Source organism: Nicotiana attenuata, unplaced genomic scaffold, assembly GCF_001879085.1.
Source record: "Nicotiana attenuata strain UT unplaced genomic scaffold, NIATTr2, whole genome shotgun sequence".
Lineage (NCBI taxonomy): Eukaryota > Viridiplantae > Streptophyta > Magnoliopsida > Solanales > Solanaceae > Nicotiana > Nicotiana attenuata.
Window position 1 is genome coordinate 41867 of NW_017672898.1, and position 26424 is coordinate 68290.

A 26424-nucleotide genomic window follows, 5' to 3' on the forward strand; every position below is an offset into this window, starting at 1 on the left:
CTGGCTCTGGAGCTTGTATTAGTAACTCGTGCAAATGCGTTATAGTACCCTGCTGCAGGAAGACATTATTCAAACACAACTGAAATGAAAATAAACTAGCAAGAAGAAAAGCAATACAATTTTAGTGGCTTTATATTGATAGATATATTTGCGCATTGTAATGTGATAGAAAAGCAATACAATTCTAGTTTAATACTAATATTATAATTTTGAACATCAACTTCAGTTATGATTTGATCTCAACCTCTCTGATAAACTGACTTATTGCACTGATCACAGGGAGAGGATTCTCAATATGTGCAGCATGACCAGAATATGGAATTTCAACGATTTCTGGAACGTTTGTGGTGTCTGTGCTCTGGCACATTGTGTCGCGCATCTTTTGAGCAATCCTTCGAAACTTAACATCTTTCTCTCCAACAATGAATTGAAGAGGTACTCTGCAGCTCTTCAGATCTTCCCATAATGGCCTGTTATACATGATGATGACAATTAGAAAGCGGGACTAGGGAAAGGGGGAAAAAATAGAAGGAAGACGCATCAACATGTTTTGGAATATAAGGCTACCAGTTCAGAGGCGGATCTATGATTTCTAGAATATGGGTGCACCACTAAAAAAAGGAGGGGAAAAAAGTGTTAAGTGAGAATTGATCCTTGTTTCTTTGATTAAATAATTAAGTACTAAACCAAGTGCACCATTCAACATTTATGGAACATGGGTGCCAATACATAATACTGGACCAATTCTAGAAAATATGTACATAAAATACCTAATTTGGCGAAGGCACCATGGGTTCACGTGCCCCGCAATATGGGCTATAGATCCGCCCCCTGTACCAGTTGAAGTAACTCAGGTTACTGAGATACAAAATATTGACTAGCTAAGGGATCATGTCATAACATGCCCTCAACCAGAGACCAACCGACTTAGACACTAGTGGGTGCTTGAGCACCCATTATTCCCGATCTTGACAGTACATATTTGTATAGGCAATTAGTAATATGATAACAAGTAGATCGTCTGAGCACCCAATCTCTAAATTGCTAAAGGGTGCATTAATTTGGATGGTGGGTGCAAGACCCTGCAAAGCTCTACGATGCAAGATTGAATCTTCCGAATGAATTTTTTTCCTTTATATTCTGTTTATGAGTGGTAGAGCTAAGGGCGAGAAGGAGCGTGACTATTTCCGAGAACCAATTTGGGTTTATGCCGGGGCGTTCGACTACAGAAGCCATCCACCTTGTTAGGAGATTGATGGAGCAGTATAGGGAGAGAAAGAAGGACTTGCATATGGTGTTCATCGACTTAGAAAAGGCGTACGATAAAGTTCCAAGGGAGGTTTTGTGGAGATGTTTGGAGGCTAGAGGTGTTCCTGTTGCCTATAATAGATTGATTAAGGACATGTATGATGGAGTAAAGACTAGAGTGAGGACGGTGTGTGTGTGTGTGTGTGTGTGTGGGGGGGGGGGGGGGGGACTCGGACCATTTTTCGGTTATGATGGGGTTGCATCAGGGGTCAGCACTAAGGCCATTTTTGTTTGCTCTGGTGATGGACGTACTGACGCGCCACATCCAAGGGGAGGTGCCGTGGTGCATGCTATTTGCAGATGATATTGTATTGATTGACGAGACGCGAGACGGTGTGAACGCGCAATTAGAGGTATGGAGGCAGACCCTGGAATCTAAGGGTTTTAAGTTGAGCAGGACCAAGATAAAATACTTGGAGTGTAAGTTCAGCGGCGAGACTGTAGGAGGGGAAGGAGAGGTGAGACTGGACTCGCAGGTTATCCCTAGGAGAGGGAGTTCTAAGTACCTCGGGTCTATTATTCAGGGGGATGGGGAGATTGATGGAGATGTCGCACATCGTATTGGGGCGAGATGGATGAAATGGAGACTCGCTTCCGGTGTTTTGTGTGACAAGAAGGTGCCACCGAAACTTAAGGGTAAATTCTACAAAGTGGTGGTCAGACCAACGATGTTGTATGGGGCTGAGTGTTGGCCAGGCAAGATTGCTCATGTCCAAAAGACGAAGGTAGCAGAGATGAGGATGCTGAGGTGGATGTGCGGGCACACCAGGTTAGATAAGATCAGAAATGAGGTTATTCGCGATAAGGTAGAGGTGGCCTCTATTGAGGACAAGATGCAGGAAACGCGGCTTAGGTGGTTTGGTCATGTGAGGAGGAGGAGCACAGACGCCCCGGTGAGGAGGTGTGAGAGGTTGACATTGGAGGGCCTACGGAGAGGCAGAGGTAGGCCAAAGAAGAGGTGGGGAGAAGTGATTAGGCAAGACATGGCGCAACTTCAGCTGATCGAGGACATGACTCTTGATAGGAAGGTATGGAGGTCGAGAATTAGAGTAGTAGAGTAGGTAGTGTAGAGTGTTCATAACTTTAGTATTGGCACGCAGTCTCGTTTCTGTTGGTAGTAGGTTTTTATGACTAACCATTGTTTTCTTTCATTGCTGATCACTTTACTGTCTTGTTGTGTTATTCTGCTTTTATATGGCTTTTTGATATTGTCTCTTCTTGCCTATATTTTTATTAATGTGGTACTTGTACTATCTTGAGCCGAGGGTCTATCGGAAACAGCCTCTCTATCCTCACAAGGTAGGGGTAAGGTCTGCGTACACACTACCCTCCCCAGACCCCACGGTGTGGGATAAACTGGGTATGTTATTGTTGTTGTTGTTGTTATATTCTGTTTATTAGTTTTTTCTTTTTGACTTCCTTTTTAACTTCTTTCTCGCTGAACCTCATATTCCCTATAATAGAACATATCTATTTTTCCATTTTTTTCTTAGTTGCTTTTTTCTTTCTTTCCCACCAGACCCAACTGCCCCAAAAGATAACACATTTCCTCTCCTTTCACAACAAATTTCAGGAATTCATGGTCTTCTTTTCCCTCTCGCTAGTAGGCGGCCGTGTAGAAGCTCAGCGAAAAGCAGTAGAGCATTCATGATCTAAACATCCTGGGTTTGCGATTGGTTACAAGGGAAAAGAAGCGGATATACACTAGAAATTGAAAAGAGCAAAAGATTTCTCATTAACTTACGGTTGTCTCCCAACACTCAGATCTGATAATACTCTCCCGAGATTTTTCAAATCACAATGCTGCAATCGGCTCGCAAGTGTTTTAGAGAAATGTGGATGAGTTCTTAAACTGCAGGATGTAAACATATATAACATGTTAGAAGTTGGTATGAAACATCTCCTGTATCGGTGAGCAAGAGTGATGCAAACTCCTACGAAGAGAATCTCATCAAATACCTATTCCACAGATCTCCAGAATACCAAGCATCTAAAAAAGGCTCTAGGCCAGAAGAAACAAGAGAGCAGGCTGCAAAATCATCCTTGGCCCTACGGAATTTTCTGGCCTCTTCATCCATCAATCCAGGACTTCCAGATATTATAACAGCTCCAGCAACCTTCATCATCAAGCATATTGCATAATTATATTAACTGAGAAATTTTTCTGCAACATACTGTAAAAAATATTTTTATAGTATACCTTGTCATTGTATTTTAAAGCCATGTAGAGTGAAATTCTTGCCCCCAAAGAATATCCAACAAGAGTAACTTTTTGACACTGTAGACTGTCAAACAACTGCTGCAATATATTTGCAAAGGCTATAATTGACAACCTTGGTTCCTCTAAACCATAATCCTGGCCGAGCAACTTTGATCTTCCATGTCCAGGTAGGTCCACTGCAATGCATCTAGCTGAGCCTGAGATAGCCTTCATAATAGAGATCCAATCTCCTCCAGTTCCAAGGAAGCCATGAAGAAACACTACTACATTACTCTGTATCGCTCAGATTATGCAACAAAAAGTATATTATTTGGAACTTCAAGGTTACAAGATGAGAAACAGAAAAAAAACTTCACCATGTAAATGACAAAAGTATTTTACAACAATAATTGCTAGATTAGACTTGTAATATAAGCAACCAAAGGGCAGCCCGGTGCACTAAGCTCCCGCTATGCGCAGGGTCCAGCGAAGGGCCGGACCACAAGGGTCTATTGTACGCAACCTTACCCTGCATTTCTGCAAGAGGTTGTTTCCACGGCTCGAACCCGTGACCTCCTGGTCACATGGCAGCAACTTTACCAGTTATGCCAAGGCTCCCCTTTGTAATATAAGCAACCAAGCAGGAAAAATAAGATAACACCTGGTACCCTGTTGCCAAACTTTTTTTTTTCCAAAGCTAAGTTCAGCATATTGGATTGCAGGAAACTTCTTCAACTAACTATCAGCATTACCAGAATACATCTGACTACTTACTTCATCGTACTTTCCAATCTCTTGTACGTTAAGGCAGATGGAGGTGCCTTCAAGATCAGCTACAAATTCATATGTATGAACTTCTCTGAAAGTACAATCACGAACAACTGCGTTTTGGTTGAATTGAAAATGCTGCAGGACCTGTCCAGCATGAGTAACTGATGCCTCCACAACACCATTGCAAGGATTACAGGTAATCGCTAAAGGCCTTCTGCTAACATCTTCCCTAAGCCATTGATAAGTTCCAAGACCGTGGGCTATGCAAGAGTTCTCTTCCTTGTTAAGCATTCTACTTGTATCTAACTTCAGCAGGTCAACATACCGTGAGAACTGAATCAGAGCTGACAAACCCAAGGAACTTTCAAATGTGGCACTGATAACAGCGATCTTTCCCTGCTGGTGGGCCCATTGTGCAAGCAATGCCGCATTTTCAAAACCCCCAACAACGCTTGGTTTGATAACCTGACATTATTCAGAAATCGCTTTTATTTGTAGTATCAAAGTCAAATCCAATTAACCTAATTACTGTAACTGCAAAGCCTATTTTAATCAAGATCCCAATTTTGATAATATTTGGACTTTGCCTTTGAAACTTCTGCAAATGCAGCAATCAGGAAGTTCAATCCATTATTTTCAGTTTTCACGCCAAACGGTGATCTCCTTTCAATCGTGGATATTGATACGAGAGTAGGTAGGTAAGACAAAGTAGAGGATTCACTTCATATGAATATGATGAAAAGAGTTTAATGACTGTAGTTGTAGTCATGATTCTTATTTTTATTTTTTGTGATGTGGGGTGGGTTTTTTTTTTTTTTGGGTTTTTTTTTAGGGGGGGGGGGGGGGGGGGGGGGGTGGGGGGGGGGGTGTTATCCTGCTTTCTGTCCTGCAAGTAAATGGGTTAACAAAAAACTGGAAGATTTCACTTCATAGATTACTTGGACCAACAAGATTGAAGTTTTGATGCAGATAATTATAAGATTGACACATATCTACACAAATCTATTAGGGAAGAGGTCCTTTTTTTTTTTAAAGTATCTTATAGGGAAGACTTCCTTTTTTTATAAGTATCTAATAGGGAAGGATTCCAAAAAATAATACCTATGTGCAACAATTAAAAACATGTCATGTTCGAAATAATGATAGACCATAATACCCTGTAGACTTACAAAAGCAACTATCATTGGGTGAGTGTACTTTGCAAGCACTTTAAGGTGATTTTTTCTTATACTGTTGATAGTTTCATCCAGAGCTACTGGTAAGCCAGTCTCCACACAGAACTTGATTATATCATCTGCATCATTAACAGGCTCCTGAAATAACCAAAATTTGATTTAATTATCTTATATTATAGGAACTGAGAACTAATGACAGAGAGATGGATGCCTAACTTTTAGGCAAAGTATGTTGCTGAATTGTCTAAACATTAAAACAATGGCCAAGGAACAGGATACAAGGAATTTGCTCTTTTCCTAGACTATCATTCCCTGAAATTAGGAATCCACTAGATTGAACTTTTTACAACTTAAAAATTATAATGCTGCCTCTTAGTTGCAGTAATTGAACTCCTCAGAATGTTACTTCTTGAACTTCTTTCCAAGTCATGTCTCATGATTACTTTTTGCAACTATGTTGATTTTAATTTTATATTCAAAACCAAAATCACTTATTGTACCTCTTCATTAATGTAACATAGTAACTCTAAGCCATCACCTTATTGCTCTATTTGCATGGTGTAATGACATAAAGTTCATAAAATTTTGAGTGTGCTGATATGCAAGAAAGGCAGCATATTTTGATGTGAAGACCACTATATGTTAGAGAATTTCAGCACGATATTAGTTTGAGTCTACAACATCAAAGGAAGGAAAGAGGGAAAAGAGGAAGGATCAATGGCTTCTGAAGAAGTACAGACAGGCAATATGCATATGATCTTACTCTCTTCATCTTGAAAGTGTTCTTTGTGGTTCTGGCCCTACTTAGATAAATAGGCATTACGTTCCCCAGCCGCTGGGGAAATTATGACTAGATTAGAAACATTTTATAAGTGTTTTGGTGCATTACCTCAATATACTGCAGGCCACTATCTTTTATAGAAAGGCCAAATTTAACAGCTTCATCATAGTTCCAACTTCGATTTGCATCAGCACGCAGTTCAATCTCCCAACCAACTTTCTTCCTTATCTCCTTTATAATTGCAATGTCCACAGTGGGATCTGCTTGGCGTGCTACCTGCTCGGAAGAAAAGTAGTTTTTAAACCTTTTTACAAATTGGAAGCATAAAGCTTCCCCTGGAAGTTCTAATTATTAAGAAGTTCCAGCTTTTGTAAATGATATACCAACCTTTAGCTTTATAGCAGTAAATCCTTCTTTGACAAGTGTTGTTGCAACAAGAGCCATTTCATTGGGACCACCATTAGACTCAAGAAGTGCACAAACTTTGACATCTAAAGTCCCCCCAGTTGATTCTACTGTTTGTTGATAGAGTACATTCAACAGACTTGAACCTTCTCTAGCTGCGATAGCATTGAGTACAGCCATCTCCAGGCCAAATCTCACACTTGGGAAGATTGAATTGGGCTAGAAATGAAGTGAAAACATAATTCACAAATAGTAAATCTGGAGAGATACATTGAGTAATATTTTATATCAACCTTACCTTATCAGTTGTAGAATTTCTAGTCATATCTACTACTATCCCTCAAAATAAAGATGCATCAACCTACCTGGATACCTAAGCTGTGCCACAACCAACGAGAAAATGAACCCTTCAGCAAAGGAAGAAAATGGTCAATAGCAACTCCTTCTACAACATGCATAAGGAATTGAAGCTGCTCTTCCACATCAAGTAGGTTTTCTTTGTGGATCTCAAGAGGTGCAACCTGTTTAAATATAGTAGATGATAACCACAAACTTTTTAGCTTTCCAGAGTTCTGTCTAGGAATTGGAGAGAGGAAGCAAGGGGAGCAAGAGAAGGAGAGGGAAGGACAAAGCAATACATTGTCAATAACGTTAATGCATATTCTTGGATATTTGGTTTATCAAGAAATTCCGGGTTACAAGTTGAAAATCGTATATGGTTTTCAATTTCTCTCAAGTGAAAAAAGTACAACAAACAGCAAAATGACATGCATTACCAAGTTTCAACTGAGAAACAGACTAAGTTGGCTACTTTAGATAAGAATCTTCAATCAACGTTTCTGGAGCAATATACAAGGAAAAGCTCACGAATTTAATATATCAGACTCCGTTAACTTTACCATATTTCACTCTCTCCTGACCTTAATTATGTAGGCAGATGAGTTTCCAATTAATGACTCATGAATTATGCCTGTTCTGATTAAATCATGTATTATTTCAATCTATGTACAGAAGGAATGTTCAACTGAGCCTTCAACTACCGAACAGCTGCACCATCTAGCAAATATTCTTCTGTATCAACTGGAGTATCATAGTATGAAAAAAAAAACTATCTTCAAGGGACGAAAGCAAGTATTAGCAGCACCTTCAGCTAAACATATCCCAGTTCATCATGTCCTGTTGCAAGCTGACTGGCTCTCACAGTTTTAGAGTAGCTAATTTATGACATGCTCAAGACATTGTTACTGACTTTGGATTGCATGAACCCCTGCTCTACGGTAAAAGCTTATCTTACTTCTATTAATTTGCATGTATGTGCTAAAGAAGAAAAAAACAGAAGTATATGCTTTAGGTGAACATATATCTATGTCTGCTGACAAAGCACAAAGAGTAATTGATCAAATTCGCGGCCGTTCCTATGAGGAAACACCTATGATATCACAGGATTATTAGATAATAGGACTAATGATACTTAGAGGCTAGGCCAAGATGAGATTACAATGCATCCAATATCTCTTGTAGAAGCCCATCACGAGAAATTAATATTAGAGGTCAATTTTTTCCATGACCAAGTTCATTGAATTGACACAATCAATCATCCACATGAATGATAAATTCATATATAAAGACATAGTAAGATGATTTTACAATCCCCGACGCCAAAGCATTCACTTACCAATAACGTAGGGAGAATTGAAAATAAGGACTTTGTTATCACCAACAACAATTCAAGGTTTCAACCTCAATTTTATACTATATATATCATGAGGGTTTACATTTAGTTATATGCACTCTAAGTTGTCCTTGGGCTACACCATCATCAAGTCTAATGGTGCGGGTACCATGTGAACTTGTGCTCTATCTTATATAGACATTTTTCTCTCCCTTTCAGATGTGGGATTTGCCTAAGCTGTCACGTGTACCCCTACTTAGAAAGCTCGTCAACCTAGATGTCTGTGAGTCCTTCTTCTTGACAAGCCCTTATCAGCCCGTCCTCTGTCAGAAAGCGTCACATATACCCCCTAATGGTGCGGGTACCATGTGAACTTGTGCTCTATCTTATATAGACATTTTTCTCTCCCTTTCAGATGTGGGATTTGCCTAAGCTGTCACGTGTACCCCTACTTAGAAAGCTCGTCAACCTAGATGTCTGTGAGTCCTTCTTCTTGACAAGCCCTTATCAGCCCGTCCTCTGTCAGAAAGCGTCACATATACCCCCTTTAGGGACTTAGCATCCTCGCTGAGGTTTGCCGCACCATCATACTGCAGGAGTCCGACTCTAATATTTTATTCATCATATCCAAGCCCATGGGATGTATATTCTCTTTGGCCCAACAGAGTTCACAGATTTGTCCCTTGGCCTATCATTGAGTCCAAAAGCGCGTGTACTATGTGAACTTGTGCTCCTTAAATAATGCTTTATATTTCTCTCCCTTTCTGATGTGGGATTTGCCTATAGTGTAAAGTGCAACCCTTCTTCAGAAGCTTGCCAGTCATTCTTCTTGACCTGCCCTTGTCAAGCTGCCCTCCATTAGGGGCATCACAATCACATAGATTCAGCTATATTATGTTTCTGATATGGGTACAGTACAGGTACTTGCTTTCATTTCAATTTATTTTATTTTTCGCTAACTTTTTAGTGTATTTAGGAGTATCCACTCAAAGGACTCATACATAACCGATATTGGTACTTCAAAGCAAATAAAGGATCCATGTAACATAGCTAATCACTATATATGATTTTTCTTTTAAAAAAAATGCTAGAACCATGCATCAAACAGCTGCTTAGTTGCTGGATTATCTACCAAACATGTGCAGCCTCCCAAGGAGGGCAAGTATCAAGAAATAGCGGTGACTTACCTCTCCATAACCAGTATTACCATCTTCAAGAAACAAACTTATTATGAAGCCTTCTCGGTGGTAGGTGGATATGTGACTGGCAGAGGATGAAGTTGGAGGAGAGGACAGTTGAATTCTACCACAAAACAGTATGAAAAGTCATTTCAAATTTTCAGGACTCCATATAGAACTGTCTGTGCAGTATATAAATGCTAACCTATATTTTGAGTACTGCATTTTACCAACTTTGCTGGATATCAACCCATCATTCATGAAATTCAAAACATTAAGTTTTGAAAACCTGTTGAAAGCACGATCCACTCCTTGCTGTGAAAATTTCCTCAACATACTGAAAGAGGAAAATGTCTTAGCTGAGAATGTTTAATCAAATTAATATGACAGTGAATTAACATGGCTACCTATGAAAGGCAGCATTAGCATCAATGGTGCTTTCGACCTCTATGACAAAATCTTCCTTGTTCATTTGAGATGCTAATAGAGCATCTTGCAGTTCCATTTTGCTCTGTACTTTCAAATTCTTCACACTGCAAACGAAGTAACAAATTTAACAAGGAACCAAGTTCGGCTAATAACTATGTGCAGTGACCAGGCAATATCAACTTAAACCAATATTTGTATCAAACTATTGGAAGAACCTTGTATCAGTGTATTAAAACTGATTTCTTACTAAGTAAATAATTTTTAGGAGAATGTGTTGATAACTTTGGGATACAGAACACATATGATTGTGGGTGTGTGATACAAGCCACATTAGTATGGGATAATATAACATGGCACCCTAACATTCTAACTAACTCTGTCAGAATTTTACTTTTCTTCTCTCTTTTCGACAACTGTTCTAGCAGTATCATTTTTATTTCTGCTGACCATTCTGGTGGCATCATGCCTTTATTGATGATCATAGAAATCATTCCGGCAAAACAGAACCTCTTTATGGTGATTGTTCAACTGCAGAACGTCTCTTTCTAACACCTCTTTTCTAGCAATTTTTCTGTAGCACCTGACCTCTTCTTCAATGACTGTTTCAGCGGCACCCTATCTCTCTCCAGCCATTCTCAGGCAGAATCTTTTCCTCGAGATCACTACTTTCATCGATATTCCGGTGATAACGACATTTTCCATACCTTTTTCAAGTAACCATTCCATTGACTATTTAGTTTATACTATTAAAATAAGCAAATTCAGTTGGTTTTGGCACCTTGAGTTTGAGCGGGCATGTTAGAATGTTATGTGTTAGTGTTACAATGTAACAGTTAGAGTATTAGAAGAGTTAAGTACTTTAGTTGGATATTGTCCCACATTAGACAAATTTCATGTGTATAATGTTTGACAACTATAAATAGAAGTTTCCAGTATACATCAACACCTTCTTTCAACAGATGTAATATCATATGTGTATAATGTTTGACAACTACAATGTTTCATGCCTCCATCTCTACAGATGTAATATCAATATTATATATGACGTCTTAACATATAATTTTACTACAAAATGTTTGTACTCCATGGTTAAGGTTTAGCCAGCATCATGAAGGATGTCCATGGGGAATCAAAAAGTGAAACTGCTATCAATCTATTAGGAGAGAAGTTCCCCACCAAAGTGTCCTGTAGTGCCATAAAAATTGTGAACATAACATGTTATCTCTATGAAGAATTATTCATATATACATCCCAAGTCCATAGATTTGGAAGTAGAAAAAGAAAAAACTATCATAAAAAAGGGGGAGATATTCTGATGCGACACTAATTGCAATGATAAGAAGCTTTAAAGCTGCATGCTTTGATAAATCATCCTCACACCTGAAGGCACGTATTGGTTAGGTAAATCTAGTTGAAGAGGAGTGATAAGAATGGACCTTGGCCTTAACTCTAAAAGCTAGCTCATGAGGTGAGGGGATTGCCTAAGACCAATTAAGGAGACCAAAGACCCCATCAAGAAGCAATGTGAGGCTCTAGCACCCCCTTGCATGCACGGGACTGGACATCTAAAGCATGGACAATAAAACACAACGGCCCAACATCGGGTAAACCAAGAATTGAGATAGGTCTGGCTCTGATACCATGATAAGAAATGAACCTTGGGCCTAACTCAACTCCAATCTAGCTTATGAGGTAAGGATTACCCAAGAACATATAAGAAAACCAAAGACCCCATCAAGAACCGATGTGGAACTCTAACAGGTGGCAACAGGTTCCACGTCACACTTAACGAGGAGCTGCGGCACATGTTTCAAAATCAATAGAAAATGGGAAAGCGAAAAGAAAAAGAGATGTAATTGAGCAACTGATCGAGAACACCGATGTTATAGATATATTGGTGCTCAAAAAGATATGTTTGAGTGGTTTGATCCCACTAGGAAATAATGGGAGTGGTTTGAGTGAATCATTGAAATATATGTTCTTAAGAAATTTGAGTTTCACACATGCCATGCCCTAAGCACCGGAAAGCATAAGGTTGGATCACCAAGATGGGACAATATACACTGTGGAAGAGGACAACCAGGGAAGACAGTAAGGAGGAAATATTATTGCACAGGGAATGACGTGTCAAGGGTGTTTGTACATGTTGTTTACGATATTTTGGCACACTGTCTGATACCTCATAGGATAACTAGTATACTCATCAGGAATGGGAAGGTCTATGTTGGCAGCAGCAGTAAAAAAAGTAAGATGTAACTTTAAAGCTGGAAACTGGAAAGAAATGCAAACAGTATTACAATTGTAAATCACAAATGATCAGCATGCACTCAAATGCAACATAAAAATATAAAAGTAGATGCTTTGAACATCTGACATTTCTTACCCATGTGCTAAGCATAGGTTGTGAATTGAAACATCATGGGATGTGTAGAAATACTGGTCTAAGATGCTTCTTGCAGTCACATTTGCAAGAGGAAGAAGACTGAATATGGCGCCACCACGGTTGTTAATGACAACTATAGTCATGGGCTTCCGCAACATCCTTCAAACATAAAAATATTTGTATCATTTGGTGAATAGAACTTTAAATTGAAAGAGACTGAAAACAAAAAATACTCACTGATTTCTCAACAGGGATAGCCCATTTGTGTCATGCAGGAAAGAAACATCTCCAACTATGCAAAGTACCTAAAAGAAGCACAATGTTAAATTTCACACATAATCATCTGTGCAAAACATACGAAACAACACAAGAAAATCTTTCCAGAACAAAGGTGAACCACAGAGAAAGGAAAATAATAACTCTTCATGTTAATAATTTAGAAGATTGAAACTATGTGATAATCTAATTGCAAAGAATTCTACAAGTTTCAGAAACTAAATGGTTACGGGAGCAGTCACTAGAAAACAGGAAGACAGCCTTTGCCACACTGGAGTGAGATATTCTAAAAGGGTAGCCTGGTGTACAAAGCATCCCGCGTTCACGCAGGGTCCAGGGAAGTGCCGCACTGCAAGGGGGTGGTGATGTAGGCAGCCTACCCTGATACAAGTGTTAGTGGCTGATTCACAGCTTGAGCCCATGACCTATAGGCCAAACAGGGACAACTTTACCATTCTCCAAGGCTACCCCTTCGAAGTGAGATATTCAAACTTTATGTTAACTTTCATTGGTGCCATCCCATTGTATCTTACATCAAACCTCATCCAGCAAGGGAAAATATTTGCTCCAAGATTGTTCTCAACACATATTGTTAAGGAATATATCAGCACAGGAATTGCAGAGAGACGCATTTTTTTCTTTTGATCGGTAAAGTGCAGAGAGAAGCAGTTACAAGAAAGTAAGCAGAAACACCAACTTTAATGACTACATGCAGTAATGAAGAAAAGCAAAAGCTAACACAATGACAATTCTCGTTACACCCAAAACATTCTCAGTAAGGAACATGAGTATTCTATATTTAGATTTCAATGAATGCAGATTTACATCATATACTGCTGTTTCCATTATATAAAATCTACTCACTCTTTTGTTGCATCCAACTGCAAAACCAACAGCTGTGCTAAGCAGACCATCAATACCACTAGCTCCTCTATTAGCGGCAACCTGAATCCATTGGCATGGTAATCCTGAGCTGAATATGGCTGCATCCTGGGTAGACTCCGCCGAGTTACATGCATACATGTCAGCATCACGTATTGGCATGCTGTTACCGAAAAATACAGCAGACTCGCAGTGAATGGCTTCCAGAATCATTTGTGCAACATAAGGCTCAGTCAAGGAGTGCTCAGAATTTATTAGAAACGAGATATCCCAGGCTGCCTATTAAACGGGATGGAAAGTCAAGACAATAATTAAGGCTGTGACAAGGAAGAGTTATGAGAGCATGATAAATACTAAACATAAGAAATACTCATGGTATAACAGGAAACAGAAACTATATTAATTTCTAGCCGGCCTAACTAGCAATAAACTTGCACTTTCTCCCCCTCAAGATGCTTTTAAAAATGACCATATCATAATTGAGGATTTTATGCAGCAAACATCATATTGTTGCATTTAAATAAAATTCCAGATAGACACATACTAGGATGAAGTGTTATTGACTTATTTGCTCATAGCTATGTCTGATGCTATGCAATGCCATGCAGGCAAAATGTAAAAATGTGAAAACTGGAAAATCAGATGCATTACTAACACTGATAATAGATTTAGATGTATTTCTCTGTAAAGATATTTTCATATTTGAAATCACATGTGCTTGCAAACGACCACACACACACACACACACACACACACACACACACACACACAGAGAGAGAGAGAGAGAGAGAGAGAGAGAGAGATGAATGGAAATATGTCACCTATAGGAGAAATAGACATTATATGAAGATTCATGAATTGAAGTAAAGAAGGTGACACAAAGTCAATAAAATTACATACCACAGTGTTCAATGCTCGCAGGAAACCTTTCCATTTGCTGCTAACATGTGGTGAACAAGCTGTAATCAAATAATCGGCAAACTGAGAAATTGCACACTGGATCCTGTGAGTCACAATATGTGAAGGATCATGACGACTTGGATGATTGTCAACCATAATATATGAACACGGAAAGCAGCTCTCTAGCAGTTGGGCCACACGCTTGCTTGTTATGCGACTTCCAATCTGTTATATGCACTAACTCAATAAAGCTCCTTGTCTGGCTATCAATAACTAAACACATGTACCATAAAGCATAGTTTTATGTTTTTCTAATCTAATAGAGCATATTACTCCTACTCGTTCAAATCTAGCTTTAGCCATACTACATTCATCTCTGGTGCATCTAGAAGTTTATGTAGGATATAGCCAAACCGTTTTAGACGATATTCTCTCATTTTATTCTTCGTGAGCTACTTGTTTCTCACTATCAGTTGTGATCATCTGTAATCTCGTCCAATATCTTTAAGCCACATATCCGTGTTAACACCCGCACAAGACACTCATTTTGTGGATATGATGGCATTAGATGTCCAACATTCAGTCCTACACAATGTTGCTAGTTCTAACAACCACCTTATAAACTTGCCTTTAACCATGTAAGTTTTTTCTATCCCATAGCACCCTTCCATTTCAGTCATCTTATTTCAATTCTAGTTGAGACTTCTTCATCTAGCATACGATTCTCCTAGACAATAGTATAGATATCTTAATTGCCTGCATTGAGACACCACAATCTCGTCTAATTTCACTTCTTCTTCGTTCTTCTTTTGGGGGGCTAAATTTGCTGGTATTAATTTTTACTTCTATTTATCCTAAAACCTTCCTTATAGAATGATTCTCCGTGATTCAAACTTAGGTTGACTCTAGCTAGCTTCATCAATTAATATAATAATGTCTGCAAATATAGCATGCACCATGAAACCTCATATTGTATACTATTGGTTACTCATTCATAACAAAGATAAACAATTAGCACTTAAGGAAAATTCCTGGTTCAAACCCACAGTTACCTAAAATTCCACTCAATCTCCTCTAATGGTTCTCACACATATTCTATTCATTTGTATATATTTTTTAAAGCATTTCTATATTTGATATGAATTCATTTCTTCTCAAGGACGACCAAAGGACTTTTCTTCGCAACCTATCATATGCTTTCTCTATACCAAAAAAAAATATCATGACGAAAGTCTTCTCTCTTCCTATGTACTTCCATCAATTTTCTTAAGAAAAAAATCACCCCTGTTGCAGATTTACTAGGCATAAACAAACTGATTCCCTAATATGCATGATCTGTCACGTTTTCAATAACTTTCATCATATGGCTCATAGGTTTATTGCCGAGATAGTTGTACAACTTTAAATATATCCTTTGTTCTTATATATCGAAAGCAACAGTCTTTCTTCACTCATTTGATTACATTATTGAATAGCTTAGTTAGCCATACTAGTCCAACCAGAAGGTTCCACATCATTTTCAGTACCGTTTGAGAAATTAAGACAAGACATCTGTCATTTAAAAAGGATAGACACTATAGGAAGGTCAAGAACCAGTAATTTTGCCGGGAAAAGGAAAAGAATTCTCCTATGAGTCATTCCTATCTCCACTCACAAAATAAGTTGCTTCAACCTGCCAAATTTTGTAGAATGGAACAGGCGGTATTTTTCCTATCTTACCATCTATATATACATTGTTAGACACTGGCACAAAATGGAGAAATTGAAACAAATGATCTCTCACCAAAGAAGTTGAGAACCAGTGACATAATGCATACAGCTAGATCAAAAAACCTATCCAAGCACATACCTGGATTATCACATCAGCCTTCATCCAGTCCCTGACGGGGTCTGAAAGCAGCATATGATCTAGATGATCGATAAATAGAATTCTATCTTCAAATTCAGGAAATGGTACAAAATATTTCCTCAGTCGGAGACCTGATAGAATGTCAACTACGACGGGCCATGAAAGGTGTTTGGCAAGTAGCAAAGCAGCCCATATGTCATCCTCCCGGTGAATAGCGCCAAGCAATAAAAGGCCTCTATTTGCTTTTTCTATCACTTCCAGAGCTTCAGACATAAGGGTACCATAGTTGCATCTATAAGATTGTCGAACTTGGATATAGCTGGTAAAAGGTACACTAGTAGACATCCAAGAGTCTAACCCTCTTAAACAACTAGGGTTCCACGTTCTTGGACTATTTTCCAGTGGTTCTCGAAAGGGACAGTTGATATGAACTGGACCACTTGGTGAAGTGGTTGCAATATGAACAGCAGAGTCGATGGAGGTAAGTACCATCCTCGCAGAAATATCATCAGCGGGAGCAGGAAGATTGAAGAAGTGCCTCACAAATGGTCCAAAATGGTTGACCTGATTGATGGCTTGGTTTGCTCCAACATCATGCAGCTCCGGAGGACGATCTGCTGTAAGTAACAGGAGCGGAACAAATTCTTGACTGGCTTCCACAACCTGTCCATTTCCATGGAACAGTTAAACAAAGAAAAGACATCATGTAACTAAAATAAAATGATTCCTTCAAGAAGAAAGGGAACCTCTAAAGAGGATTAAACTTTTGCTCAACCATAAGTGGATGATTGAAAGAGGAATGTAGAATGATCTATAACTAGGACACAGAAACTTCTCAGGCTGATATTAAATCTTACCCTAATGCAATATAACATCTAAACTGATACATGCATATTGGCACAGATATATTTAAAGAAGTAGCATACTGGCTAACCGTTGCAGCAGGTATTAATCATCATGTCAATCAGGCTGGGCAGTTTATACAAGTTAATTGTGGAATATAGAACTCACAAATTCACATTTGCATTAACATGTAAATTAAAGAGGAAACAGAATAGTGTTGTACACTGCTGGAATGAATATGAATATTATGTGTTAGTACTCACAGCAGGATGAAGATTTGAAACTGCTGTTCCTGATGATGTGATGACAACTGCTGGTTTATGAGAACTTCTGGCATAACCAACAGCATGAAATGCAAGTGAGCGCTCATCGATGCATGCAATACAACTTGTAGCAGGATGAGTAGAAGCAGCAATAGCAAGAGGAGATGACCGTGAGCCTGGAGCTACACAAAAATACTAGATTTGGAAGAATCAGATACTTGTATTTCAATTAAATCATATTTATAAAGTTGAAAATAGTCTCACCGTCAGACCAAGTCGAGCGCATTCTTCAATTAGTAGTGACGCCCACAAGATATTTATGTTTGCGCAATCTTGCAAGCAGCAACTAAATTGTGTGTTATCATTCTGTTGATGCTGAAAACAAGTAATGATTCAAGTATCTCCAAAGTTTTCAATCGAACATGTTTAAAAACAAAAGAGAATACATTTTTTTCATATAACAAAGCACCTAGAATGATCGCCACATTTTCTAGAGAAGGAAATCCTTACATAGTTTCACTTTCACTAGTAATAAATTCAACCAATTAATGGATATATATATATATATATATATATATATATATAGAGAGAGAGAGAGAGAGAGAGAGAGACGCACATACACAACACTAGCAATACATTCAGGCCTGGGAAAAATATTCCTAAAGCGAACATTTAGAATAATTTGTGACAACTCTCATGATGCTGAAAAAAGCAGAAAACTTAATATAATACCAGAAAAGCTCCATGAACATTATCTATTGACGGAACAACTAAAAAATAAAGGAGCAAGAGGCTCACAAATAATGGCTGACAACAAAAAGATAGAGCCTTTTGGGGTTTAGATAGTTTATCGGTGACGAGCATTTCGATGAATCAAAGCTACCAAAATGAAGGACGAGTCATTGGCCTTGAAATGAAAGGGGCAAATATGGAAGTAACTAGAATTGATAGAAGAATGATACACAAGGACAATGGCAAATCATCTTACCTTCAAACTTGAAATTCACAAGATATAAAAGATGGAAGGTATAGAAGATGCTTTCTACTGGAAAAATTATTTGGTTCACCACAAGATTGAGAAAAGAATTGAATCAAAAGATTTCAGAATTCATAATTTCAAATATAAAGAAAAGGTTCAAATATGACATCTTTGATCGTGTCAAATGGCTCAAAACCAAAACATCAGCATATCCTATAAGGACTTGGCGTGTTAATGAGTATTTTTCAGTAGGTAATCCAATTGAATTTAGAATCAAAAATTTCTTGCACGTAATAAAAAGATGTTTCACTCAAGTGAGGAGAACCCAACATCTCTTCGGCATAAATTTGCAAACAGATAATCCATCTCGTTGATGCAAGATTAATCAAAGCCAAATAGCTTAGACCAAATACTCTGGATTCTACTGCCAAACTTTGTCTCATTCACCTCGAACAATGGACTTTTAAAAAGAACATAGGGGAAACAATTACCTACTTTCTGACATTTCATTATAACCTGGGAATCAAGATGCTAAATCATGCTAACTAAGAGGAAAAGAAAGCAAACTGCCTTTTTTGGTAAGTTAGAATAATGATAATTGTCTCGACAACTCAAAGCTAGCTGTCTTTTGGTACTTTCGTTGTAAACCTGTTCCAAGGTTACCTTATCTGAGATATACTGTCACGTGAACACTAAATCACCAGATTAGCTAAAAAGTAAAGACAAGATCGCAGGTATCATGAACATTAATCTTCCAGAATCTTCATCCTTGAAGTTTATATTTAGCCATCATCTCTGAAATTCTCCCTCGGCTTCAATAGTACTATGAAACTATTTATCATTATACGAACAAACAATACTTGACTAACCAGACAACAAAAGAAAGTTGTATTGTCCAAACATTTTTGCCATCTTTCTAAGGAGACTCATCATTCCAAATGATTTCAATGTTAGTAAAAATGTATGCACATGATCTGTAACTCATATCAACATCTTTAATACAAAATAGAAATGGAGCATGCTGTGCAATTTTGTATTCATACAAAAGGCTCTAACTCGCAATATTCATAGATTAGCATACCATGTTGTTGGAAATTGCTAAAGTAGGTGACATTCTGGCGAAGAACTGACTGGAATAGTCTGAAGCATCTTTCTGCATGCAGCAAAGGAAATTAGAGAAAAGTTAATAAATGAATAAAGCATATCTCATCAGTGATAAGAACATTATAGTCTGTTCGCTTCTTTCACTTATTTCGAACAAATATAGAGAAGAAAGGTCATTTCTTGTTGCATGCAGAATAACTAATGACACTTCAATCACGAGAACATGAAAAGCACCCAAGGAAAGGTAATTACCAGGATAAAGGGGATACCAGTTCCAAAGCACACGGCCCAAGGTATTTCTCGAACAGCTTCTGAAGATACGCATATACCTATATAAGAAATTTCTCAGTGGTGTTTCAAAGCAAAAACATGAGTGGAAACGTTGACACTCATGATCAACAGGGTCAAGTCCTACAATAACCATCAATCCGTAGAATCTCTTGTTATCATATTTAAAGTTTACAAGTACATGAATTATCTAGAAGATGGAGAACAATGTTGTATTGGAAAAGCTGTAAAACAGGGTTCAGGCTTGCTCTTTATCAAGGAAGAGTCAGAATTTCTAGAAGATGGAGAAACAAAGAAGAGTTTTTCAATGTGAAACTTTTTGGTGTGCTTGGGCTGAAATTTGGAAGAAAGAGGAGCAGCGAGAGGAAAGCAAATAGAAAGAGTTTGCTTTGTTGGGCTCATGAGGATTTGGAAGGTATTGGTTCAGGAAGTTACGTTTCTTCATACTTCCCCTAAATTTTACAATCCTTCTAAAAAAAAGTTTTCCCTTTTCAACCCTTACAAAAGGGAAGTACAAAAATGAAATTATTGCAATTTCTCAAATGGGGTATGGCAAAGTGTCGGATCTCCCATCATTTCTATATTCTCCCTTCAAGCACACCTTTTTGTCATAGTGCAATTTTAAAAAATACTATTACCATTTGGGCATCTTCTCCCTCCTTCTTATGGACTTCTCGAAGAGTCGCACCAATGTGATTGCTGCAGCATCTATCTTCTTCAGAACAAAGGTTATTTTCGGCCTGAAAAAATTGAGACTCGGAATATCAGTTGCCCATGCCATGATGGCGTATAAAATGACAATACTCAAGATACTCGTAGGTTTTCGGAAAAGCAGACTTGTCCAACATAATATTTATTGTTAACTCTCTATAACAAGAGCAATAGTGGTCAAATTTAAACAAATAGATTATTATATGGGAATATATCCCTATTATGATACCTAGTATACAACAAGAACATATGAAAGTGAATGGCAGACATAAAAGGCCCAACATATACCACAAGATGAGTGTCCAAAAAATGCACTGTTAAGACGAATTTACAGTGATACAAAATTTGGTCAAGATTAGATGATTACATTAGACAGAGAGTACAAGTAGCACAGACAAAGGATAAAACGAAAGAAGGTTGCCTGAGATGGTCGAGCCATTTACTAAGTAGACCTCCAAATGCACCAGTTCATAGGCGTGACATTAGGATGACTGAAGTTCTAAAGAGGGACGAATTAGATCTAAAATCACATGTAGGGAAGTTAACTTAAAAGACCTATAGCCTCTCAAAATCAATGCACATTTAGCTGAGAACAGAACACAAGGGAAGCAAAGGATCCATATAGGCAATGCCAACTAATAGTTGCACTTCAAGAAGGACAGTGGAGTAGCACAGAGATTGCAATGACATCCCAGGAAAAAGGAAAACTCTCACGCTGCAGTATAACTGGAAGAATCGCAGACAGACATGGAAATAGAAGATTACCTGCAAAAGTGATGATTCATACACTTGAAGAGCCTCCTCGAAAGTACAGATACAAGAATGCCACGCCACTGTTGTAGATAAGATAGAAGCACCTTCAAACTCCTCTAGTTCAATCTGCGGTAATATATTTCTCAAATTAACAATGTCTTAATTTGAAGAGAAAATAAAACTGAAGAACAAGAGTAAGTCCACCACAGAATTCAAGATATTTGGTTCAACACGTACCAAACATTTGGGAGAATAGACAAAAAATCTATAGCATGGCCATGCAAAAAGACTCATTTTTACCTGTGGTATGAAGAAGTAGAACGACCCAGCTTCTTGCTTCATGGAAGATGATATTGTATCAAATCTTAGGTTCAAAAAGCCATATGCCACCACTGGCGTTGATTCAACAGCACAACATCTGTAGAAGTACCAGCATTATATTAGACCATTGATGTCTCTTACAGACATAAAAATCATTGTTCCTTCATGTGATTGTAATGTGTGGAACCAGAATATTTGTAATTCATCCTCTTCTTAAGGGATATCAGAATCACATGCTATTTTCTGCTGATAGGGAGAAAGAAGGGATAAAACAGCAACCACGAACTTCAGTGGGGATCCAAGTCAAGAATTGACCCCTTACAATTGATATTCAACACCAATACCTAAGCACATAATATCTAACATCAAACAAATGCTGAATCAAAATTTTCACAATTCTGGAATTGCAACGACGGGAGCTTCAGTAAGTAAAATGCAACAAAACCTAAAGTGGAGAGTTAGATATCAGTTACCACCTTTATATACAATTTGGATTCAATAGGATGGCAAAAACTCCAAGTACTGCAGTGCTATCTAGTGTCTGTCTTTTATGGCATTTCATCCAAAAGGGTAGTTTGATAAAACAAAGAAAGACTATGAAGGATCATATTAATGCTGTGTTATGTGAGAAAAGCAAGCTTTTTATTCATGTCAGGGTCATTGTTAACTCACTCTAGTTATGTTGTGTTCAATTCCTCAGAGCAAATGTAGGGTCACACTTATCCATAATGCTCAGATTATGGTATTCTCTTGGCCTTTATTCAATGCTCCATAGTGCTCACCATCTCGATAACAGAAGAAGCTGCATGTATAAGTATAACATATATCTCCCATATCTAGGTGCTGTACATCTTTTCGCATTTATCCCGAAGATCATATTGTGTTCAATTCCTCGGAGAAAATGCAGGGTCACACTCATCCTTCATGCTAGATTACAATCACCCAGTAATTTCGTGTCTAAAGTTATCCAGCAGCAGCATTTGCAGATCATCAATATTTGTATCTAAGTTAATCCAACAGAAGCACTCCAAAATCATCTATTTCACTATTAATCAACCTCATGTGTCAAACTTCCTCCAATGGCCGCCACCTTCTTTTCAGAGAAAGGGTTTCACCTTTAGGAGAGATAGTTAATGCTTTACTGTTCAGGCAATATAAAACTTTGCCGCTAATGCAGAGTTGACTGAGAGCATCCCATTTTCACTGATAAAATTTGAAAGTTATAGCTTCAAGATGTTTATACAGTAAAACTGTTTCTTATCAATGAAACATTTGAACTAGTCCAGGTCCCCACAATTGAATTAATTTTTACACAAAACAGTATATAAGTTTCCAGAAATGGATGATTGGCTTCAATGCTAGTACAGGAACATTTCTGACCTTTGACCGACATACTCTAGTATCTCTTCCACCTAGTTGTGTGACAAGCAAGGAAAAATGAATTTCCCAAATAGGGACATGTCTCCTCAATCGTCTATAGCTTATTCTCCTTATATCCATTACATACAAGAATTTCTCAAACAGAGAGGAGATAATACCTTTCTCCATTAAAATTGTCATAAGTCTAATCCGACTGGAAGATGTACTTGTTTGTGTCCATTATCTTTATTCAAAATTAATTTATAGTATCACCAACTCTATTTCCTTTTTTTTCCTAATCACCGGCCAGTGGCGCACGGTTAGAAACTCGGCAGATAATGGGCCTGCCCCTCTACCATTCCACTTTAATACCATGTTTTTGTCTGCAACATTGTACAAACCCATGACGTGTGCCTATACAGTATCACCAACTCTTGGAGAAAAAACCATAACAAGATGGAACGTTGAGTTGCTCCATTTCACTAGTAATTGTTTCTAATTTGGTTTAAATTCATCAAGCTGGGTTTATATAAAATTCATCCATTGGTAGGATGCAATAGGAACATAAACTAATCAATTATGTCAGAGCTGAAACTGAAGTAAATGAAGGTGGTCTGAAATTACCTTCCAAATTCACCATATTCTTGAGAAGCAGAAAAACCCTTAAAGCTGATTGCTTCACCAATTCCAAATATCCCACGAGTATGACCCAATACAAGTGACTTAAATGCCTGGTTTTCCCTCTCCTTGGAAAGGAAAAATTGTGGAAATACCCCTGATGACTCGGGTTGACAGCAAAACCAGTTCAAAGATTTTGTACTGGGAGGAACAGCAACCTGCATATCGACAATCATCCTCACACTAATCAAGAAAATATCCACACCATAGAAAAAAGCACAATGCAAAAAGGATGCACTCATTTAACAGGTGCCACATTTGAATGTCAATGTTTGGAATCAGTTCTAATCCTATGCGATCCCACGACGGTATACTGTTCCCGGCAACATATGATCAACTGATTGTTACAGATGCAAAAGTTTTACCAGATAAACATGCATATAATGCATCCATAGAAAATATATAAAAAGTTTGATACGAACTCAGCTGATGCGCATATTACATAAATCAGAAATTTAATATGTTCCTTTTCTTTTTGGACCATTTCTTGATTTTTGTGTCTCATCCTTGCACAATGGCTATGCTAATCTTCTCTATATATCCCGGAGAAACAGTTAATAAGTAAAGCTGTATGATTACCATATATCATACGAACTAGTAGGCAATAAGATCAGCCTATCCCTCTTATCTGTTTAAAGCTCCTATAGGTGCACATTACGTAAATTAAGGTGATTTTTTAAAATCTCTAGACAAAGTTCAATCGCATCAAATGAATACTTACTAAGTAAATACATGAGGCTTTTTATTTTCGAAGTAGTACCCGGAATCTAAACATCCCACTAGAACAACAAGGAGGCTTGGCCTTCAGCTCCTCAACAGCCTCCTTAATCCTTTCCAATCCTTGTTCTAAAGTCAATGCTGGAGACAACGTGCGAGTAATGCAAGTCGAAACCAACAATGCAGCATCCTCTGGTTCCAACATTCTGTTTTCTTGCATTGAACAACGAACTACCTATTCACACATTTAAAAAATACCAAAAAAGATAATAAAACAGAGAAAAAAGGAACCCATTAGAAAAAGGATTAAAGTTATATGCACTGAATGACAGTATAAAGATTTTTTTTACAGTATTAGTGAAGTTTAACCTGTGATAGTAAGTTATTTACCACTTTTACTAGATTATCAATTGATGTTTATCAAGAGCTTTACCCATAATTGCCTAATAATTGACCTGATTGTGTAAATATTTACACCGTGCATAGAACTTAAACTCGAAAAGGGATTTAAGTTATATACACTTACAGTGTAAAGACGATTTTTTTACACTATAAGTGAATTTTAACCTGTGATAGCAGGTTATTTACAACTTTTACCAGATTATCATTAAAAATTTATCGATAAATTTGCCTATAATTACCTAATAAGTGACCAGTGACCTGATTGTATAAATATATTTTATTATTTTTTTGATAAGGTAAAGGTTTCATTAATTGTATAAATATTTTTACTGCATAGAACTTAACTCTAAGAAAAAAATTATTGCAAAATTGTAAAACCTGAAAATTAAAGGTTTTAGGACGGCGATGCAGTGTGAAGCGCCGGGAAATGTGTATAGAGAAATGGTTGTAATTGGTGAATTTGATGATTGTACAGCGATTTGGGAGAGATAGTGAACAAGGAAATGTATGAATTCCGGTTAAGCTGTGAGATTTCATTAGCGCCCGGTGAGAAAACCGTTTGAGATTTCTGGGAGTGAAGAGGATAAGGTGAGCAGATAGAATTGGCCGTTCGGTAAACTTACCGTACTTTTGGGGGTCGAATTGGCGGGAGCCTTTTGATTTGGGCTTTATTTTTTGGGCTTTCTCAGCCCACTAACCTTCACCAGAGGAATAACAAGAAAAATTGGCATCCTATAACAACACATAATAGGAATTGGCAATTTTTTAGCTTTATATTAGGTTTGTCAAAGATAGCCCCAAACAATTGGCATTATAAAATCAAATCTTAAAAAAACTACTCTCTTTTACATTCTCTCTCAAAAAAATTACACGCTTATTTTGGCTTCCCTCCCCTTTTCTTTCATTGAATTCTTCTTCTATCTCTTCTCTTCTGCTCTCATAGTTTAGCAAAAATTCTTGCAAATTATGCAAAAAAAATAAATAGCTGGGATGAAATGGTAAGGTTGATCTCACATCAGAGAAAATCAGAAGCAAAAACTAAGAGAGAAAAAATATATTTCAACTTTGTTTTTCTTCTCTCTTCATTTTTTTTTTTGGTTGGATTGAGTGAGTGGGTGTGATTGAAATTGGTTGAAAGTACTTAAACGAGGCTATATACAAAATTTGAGCAAGATTAGCAGTAAAAATATCATGGGCTAGCCAGTTTTCGGACTGGTCATTCAAAAATAGCCAGCGGTTGCAAAGTCATTGAAAAATAGCCATTATTTTGCTGTAACAGGGACCGGTCCAGCATAATATACTAGAGATCGATGCACCTGTGTATGAACTTCAAGCATAATATACTGGAGATTGGAGCACATGTGTGTGAACTTCCAGCATATTATACTGGACCGTATATTATACTGAAACTCCAGTATATTATGCTGGAGTTCCAGTATACTTATGCTGGATCTCCATTATAATATGCTGGAGTTCCAATATACTTATGTTGGAGTATTTTCCGGATTTTGAACAGTGTTTTCGTTCAGATTTATCTTTACATGAAAAGTGGCTAAATTTTAATTACTTTTAAAACTGTGGCTATTTTTGAATGACCACTTGTACATCTGGCTATTTTTGAATTTCTCCCAGATTAGCAAAAACTGAGAGTATATTTCAACTTTGCTTTTCTTCTCTCTTCCTTTTTTTTTGTTGGATTGAATAAGTGAGTGTAATTGAAATTGGTTGAATATACCTAAACGAGGCTATATACAAAATTTGAGCAAGATTAGAAGTGATTTAGACTGGTTTCAGGTA

At 37.6% G+C, this 26424-nt stretch overlaps 1 protein-coding gene across 2 annotated transcripts; it reads right to left on the reverse strand.

The window, feature by feature from the left end:
- Positions 1-111: 111 nt before the first annotated feature.
- On the reverse strand, positions 112-25231 carry LOC109214856 (protein PHYLLO, chloroplastic). 2 transcript variants are annotated; one of them, XM_019378812.1, is made up of 27 exons: positions 25006-25231; positions 24269-24460; positions 23455-23666; positions 21451-21568; positions 21163-21276; positions 20325-20426; positions 19668-19727; positions 19376-19447; positions 17580-17690; positions 17316-17510; positions 16210-16872; positions 14361-14585; positions 13443-13739; positions 12540-12607; positions 12303-12461; positions 9898-10023; positions 9696-9827; positions 9500-9614; positions 7006-7161; positions 6623-6859; positions 6344-6511; positions 5449-5592; positions 4283-4744; positions 3509-3802; positions 3268-3425; positions 3053-3160; positions 112-470 (listed from the first exon to the last, which is right to left on the reverse strand). In XM_019378812.1, exons 1-27 carry the CDS (start codon positions 25162-25164, stop codon positions 227-229), a joined length of 5091 nt encoding a protein of 1696 aa, XP_019234357.1. In that variant the 5' UTR covers positions 25165-25231; the 3' UTR covers positions 112-226. The 2 variants fall into 2 exon arrangements, with proteins under 2 accessions (XP_019234357.1, XP_019234358.1); XM_019378813.1 differs by lacking the exons at positions 20325-20426; positions 21163-21276; positions 21451-21568; ... (1 more) ...; positions 24269-24460; positions 25006-25231 and having other exon boundaries at positions 19651-19721.
- Positions 25232-26424: the final 1193 nt, after the last annotated feature.

Bases quoted from the DNA above. Each gene is read 5' to 3' on its own strand.
- LOC109214856 (XM_019378812.1), bottom strand. From the start codon at position 25,164: ATGAAATCTCACAGCTTAACCGGAATTCATACATTTCCTTGTTCACTA. The intron at 9,828-9,897 runs GTAGCCATGTTA...TTCCTCTTTCAG, and splicing joins GCTAATGCTGCCTTTCATAG to TATGTTGAGGAAATTTTCAC. The intron at 4,745-5,448 runs GTAAGTCTACAG...GAATAATGTCAG, and splicing joins ACCCAATGATAGTTGCTTTT to GTTATCAAACCAAGCGTTGT.